Below are 5464 nucleotides of genomic sequence, written 5' to 3'. Positions count from 1 at the left end.
GCTCGCCTCCGGGAGCCGGTGCCGGCGAGCCCGCGAGGTGTCTGGATGCTGGGCGCAGGCTGCTGACGGGAAGGCTCTTATAGCTGCGTGCAGGCGGAGAGTTTGGGGGCAGCGGTGTCATTGGCCTGACGTGGGGAGGAGGGACTTTTCCAAGTTTCATAGGAAAGTTTCCGCTTTCCAGCCCCCTCCCCCGTGCCTGCCCTCCCCCCCACCCCTTCCTGGGGTCTAACAATTCGTTCTCCCAAACCATTGCAAACTGACCTGGCCCTGGCGGCCTCTCGCCGCCCCGCCCTCCCCTTCGTTCCGGGCCCAGCGTGGGCCCATTTCCTTCCGCGCGCCCCGCGCCCCAGCACCCGAGCGCGGCACCACCAAACAGCCGGAGAGGACGGCCTCTACCGAATGGCTGTGACAGCAGCGGTGGCCACAGCTTCGACTCACTGGGTGATGTCTCATCCCGCCCAAGATCCCTCGGAGTCCTAGGGCGGATTGGGGATGGCTGTGGTGCAGACCTGTTTGGGGGGCGGGAGGGGGGGGGATGAGTGGTAACAAAGTGTTAGACGCGGAGCCCACCCAAAGGTCAGGTAGAGAAAGCCCTGGATCCCCAGGGATTCGCCGGGGCGGTCTGAAGACGTGGCTACGCCGTGGGAACTGTGGATCTGTGTTCCGTTCTGCGGTCTCACCACTCAGCGAGAAGCATCTGGACCCTCCATTCCCGCTACAGTGACCCAATCTAAAGTTTGCTACTCTCAAAAGATTGCATCCGAAGGTGCTAAAAGGAGGCAGAAGCTCATTCTTGTCCTGAGAAAAGCCTTGTCCCAGGGGAAGGGCGCAAAGCCAGGCAAGGGGAGAACAGCCTTCTCGGTGGCCCACGTTCTCCACGCTGCTAGCCTTCATCCCCTTCACCCCAAAATTAGGCCCCGCGTTCATAAAAGGGTGATGCGGAGGCTCAACAGAGGCAGCATTTTCAGGGATCTGTGTTCCAAGTGCATCCCAGGGCCCTTTCCTAGGAGGTAGCACGGGTAATTACGATAGGAGCGCCCCAAACACATTCCCAGAACTCAGACGTGTACATGGAAGCAATTCTATCCAATACACGGAATCCCGGAGACCTAAAGAGGGCATTAATACAGAGTCCCGTGAGCTGGAAGCAACGAAGAAAAGAGGGACGGGGAAGCGGCTTTGGGAGAGAAGCCTGCGCTTGTAGTATTCAAACTTGAGTTGTGGGTCAGGTAGCCGGTTCATGGTAAGCCCCTACTTAACAAGGGCAAACTCAGGGCCGAAGGCAGCAGTGAGAGTTCAGGGCAGAGTCTGCAGGCGCTGCATTGTGTGTGCCTAGCTCTGGTGTTCCCTTCCCGGGCAGAGGTACTTGCCCACCTCACGGTCCTCAGTCCCGGTTGCAACCCCCAGGAACCGCTAGCTCAGCAAATGCCCCTTTCTGGGCTGGACCAGAAGAAGGAGGAGGGAGCCCTGGCTTCGCACGGGCAGGCCACGTGGCTGTGCTCCTCTGAAGCTCTCAACTGGGTCCCGGAAACACTGGGATATGGAGTGCCTTGGACTGGTCCTAGGGCTCCGCCTTTGTGGGAATGTGAAGGCAAGAGTTACCTCATTTGAGAAGAGTAAATAGGGCTATGCTGTTAAGGGAGGGGAGACCCCATGAGGTTGTCCTGCACTGTTTTTAGAGATATTGAGAAACAAATGACCACAGCGTGCCAACTGGCCTGTCTCACCCGCCGCTGCCATATTTTAAAATGACAGTCTGGCTGAAAATCAGATTCGACTTGACCTGCACTTAATTTTAATAGCACGTAGCCAATTCTTCTCAAAATAAAGTCACCCTACACACTTGTATTTGCATCTTCACTGACAAGAATGTATCTCTTGGAAACAAAACATGGCAGAAATTCTGGTCATTCTTTACCAAAAGGTCTGTTTTGTAAATGTGAATTTCAGAGCACATAGCAATTACGTTTTTAAAAGACTTTGGATATCTTAAAAAAAATCCATTTTAGCTATCTTGTTTTTTTCCCGTTAACATTAACCTCAAAAATCATTTTTGTTTTTAGCTGAGTATCAAAAATTAAAAAGAAATCGAATGTTAAGACCCCCTCCTTCCTGGGCATGGGTAAGGAAGACAAGGAAGAGAAAAGGAAACTGAACCTGAGAGGGGGGAAGTGGAGGATAACCGGGGGCCATTAGAAAGTTCTACCATTGCAGCAAGTGGCAGAAGCAGAAAGCGCCTGGCCTTTCTGTGCTGCTGGAACACAACGGAGGCCAAGTTCCTGGTGCCAGAATGCTTAGGAGAGAGTTTAAAATGAATGAATGGAATATTTCGAACCGGGTCACAACGGATTATTTTCTGAGCAAAAATTCCTCTCTTCTGAGGGGTGGAGGATGAAGCGACTCTTTAAGTAGGGCTGGAATTTGCATTTCGAGCTTGCTAGGTGAATCATGTCCTGGAATCATCCAGGACTTCATACATGCTGTGCAAATTGTGACAAGAGGACATGGGTTCCCCAGTCTGCCCATGTGCAGGTCCTTTTGACATTTTCTTAATGATTTTCTTTTCTGCCCTTGTTGGGCACCAATGGGCCTCTTTGTCTGCGTTGACAGGGTAGATATAATTCTGGATATTCCATCTATGCAGTGGGATTCCCAGTTTTTCCTTCATTCTCAAATACCAATTTTGGCCTTTTAGGAACAGTTTTACAAGTTTTCCTTTAAGGCTTCTCTCAATCTGACTGGAAGGATGTCTGCTGGAGACTGCTTTCTTTGGGAATGAAAGATTAATCAGCATCCAATCATTTTGCCTACTTCTAAAATAAGAAGGGTCTCTGAAAAAAATGTTAGCTGAAAACAACAACAAAGATTTTCTTCTGCACTTGGATAATTCAAAACAAGCTATGTTTTTAAACTGCAAACTTGGCATGCTTACAGTTCTTCCTGAGGAATGTGTTCTCTGTTTTTTTCTAAAAAATGAGAGAAAATAGTGTTAGAAGAGTTAGAAATCTCAATCTGAGCACACACTATCTATGTAATTATCCTTAGGACTTCAATGGGCACTGGTATTTTAGCATTTCTTTTAGATAAGAAAAAGAAATACACTGCAAAATTGTTGCAAGTTGGTAAATTTTAGAGTTGAGTTTGCAGGAGGGTGAGTACTTCATTCTGTCTCTGTGCCTTTCTCCTTGGTCTTCAGATGGCACATCACCTGTTTGTAGGTTTGAAGTTCTGTCTATGAACTGATTCCTTTGAATTGTTTAGATGAATCTTAGGAGCGCTCCTGCAGAAGGGGGCGCAGCGCAAACTGAGTAGATCATAGGTGAGGCTGTGCAGCTTAGATTTCGTCTAATTTTGGATACTCTACAGGGGTCACCCAGTTTGATATTTCAATGAGATAGTTTTATTGAAGTGTAATACAATGTTTGTAGCAACACCAGTGACTCTAATCAAATGTGTCAAACCAAATTCTTTGGTTATGCAGATAGCTTTAGTGATGTTTGAGCCTGTATTCCTGTTAATGATGGCCTAGTTCATGAACTTAATTGCTTCTACTTTTATCTTTCTGAATTTCCTTAAGAATAATGAACTGAAGTTCTAAAGTTTAAAACCTTCAATCCAGAAAGAAAATGAAAAAAAATTAAATCGGGAGAAATTGAAGGGATTCAGAGTTCCTCAAATGAGCAAATAAAAACTTCAAATAAATGTTAGCCATTAAAATATTGGACATTGTGTCTTTGAAATGAGGATGGGCTTAAGAGGTGTATATCCTGTAGAAAGAGGAAGGCCAAGGCCAAGAAATACGTAGGGCCTTGAAATTTCCCTTATTTTTCATTTATTCTTTTTAGAGCTATGGTAAGTGTACAGCTTGGAGAGTTGGGATCCCATCTCACTGCCAGTTGACCTGATTGAAATACACATTCACAAGTAATTTCAGAGTTGCTCTGATAACTGAAGAAAAAGCCTAAGGAATACTCCACTACTCAGATTTTTTAACACAATCACTGTCCTGCCACATAATCCTATTGCTTTTTAGCCATCTGATGATCAGTAATTTAAGTAGAAACTGAACACTTCACACTGCATTTCCAGGTTATTTGTCCTTTCTGATTATTTGTAATGTTCACCACTCTTCCCTCGGGGTTGTCCCTTTCTTCACAGATGACTTTTCCTGACACCTTAGATCCTCTTTTCTCATTGTTTGATTTGGGTCTTCCTGCAGAAAACATGTTGTTTTTGCCAATGACCACAAGAGGACACAATTTCCTAGGAATGTTGCTTTAAAGACGCTTTAAGAAGAGTAACAAACTAGCAAAAAATATCATACGATTAATGAATGTCATTTTGGAAATGACTAGTTGCTGTCTGTCACTTTTATTAATTTTAAAAAATATACGCATGAGTTGGTATTCAAGCTTAAATGTTTTGAAGATGCTTTATCTTTTCCCCGTATTGCGCAATGTAGAGAAATGTATATATTTATGACAAACTTGAAACCATTAGTGTTGTAATTAAGAAAGTGTTTATACGTAACAGAATTTATGCAAAACTCTTGCTGCCCTATCTTTTAATTCTTTAATCATAGACCATGTTTGGCAATGAAAAACACTTTTTAAGAATTATATGAGCATTTCAAAATTCTTGGCTGTGTGTATTTGTGCATGCTTATAATCCAGCACTCACAGGGCTGAGGCAGGAGGATTGCCTAGAGTGAATAGCCAATGTGGATGATATAGTCAATGTTAGGACAGTCACAGCTATGTAGTGAGACAATGTCTCCACCAACTTTTCCCTGTTTGGCTGAATTTCTACTTTGAGTATTTAGGATGTCTTTATATAGCAAGTTACATGGAAACTATTTTTATAGTTTACTAAATATGGTTGAATTTGTGATAGGCAAAGAAAATTATTTCCCAGAGATAGCTAAGATACTCTCAGCACTTCCTCAGAATTGTTAGAGACAATGCTTATTTAAAATACGCTTCTTTTCATCCACTTCCTCCTCTCAGAAGGGTTTAAGACCAGATAAATGGCAAACACCCATAATCCCCGTACTCAGGAAGCAGAGACAAGTTTAAGGCAACCTTTGGCTACACAGAGGGAAAACTCAACTTTAAAAAGTATTTTTAATATATATTTTTTATTTTTTTTATTTCATGTGCGTGTTGTCTACATGAGTGTAAGTGCACCCATGTGCACTGCAGTGTCCCTGCGGTCAGAAGATGGCGTTGGATCCCCTGGAACTGGAGTTACAGAAGGTTTTTATCTGCCATGTGGGTGCCAAGAATCAAACCTGGGTCCTTTGCAAGAGTATCCAGTGCTGTTAACTGCCAAGCCAACTCTCCAGCCCCCTTTAAAAAGTTCTACGACATTTGTTTACTTTCCAAGCTACAATGACTGGGCCTTGATTATTTTTCTGTAAGAATTGCATCACTGTGGTCATTGCTATTACAGTGGGGCTGGGGTT

The 5464-nt window shown here is 44.5% G+C and overlaps 1 protein-coding gene across 1 annotated transcript; it reads right to left on the bottom strand.

Annotated features, from left to right (window-relative positions):
* Positions 1-5225, bottom strand: LOC115070250. The gene is made up of 2 exons (XM_029563297.1): positions 262-5225; positions 1-125 (listed from the first exon to the last, which is right to left on the bottom strand). Exons 1-2 carry the CDS (start codon positions 925-927, stop codon positions 78-80), a joined length of 714 nt encoding a protein of 237 aa, XP_029419157.1. The 5' UTR covers positions 928-5225; the 3' UTR covers positions 1-77.
* Between the last annotated feature and the right edge of the window lie 239 nt (positions 5226-5464).

Source organism: Nannospalax galili, unplaced genomic scaffold (genome assembly GCF_000622305.1).
Source record: "Nannospalax galili isolate Female #2095 unplaced genomic scaffold, S.galili_v1.0 scaffold450, whole genome shotgun sequence".
Taxonomy (NCBI): Eukaryota; Metazoa; Chordata; class Mammalia; order Rodentia; family Spalacidae; genus Nannospalax; species Nannospalax galili.
The sequence above is the reverse complement of the archived record's forward strand: the minus strand, read 5'-3'. Positions and strand labels throughout refer to the sequence as shown.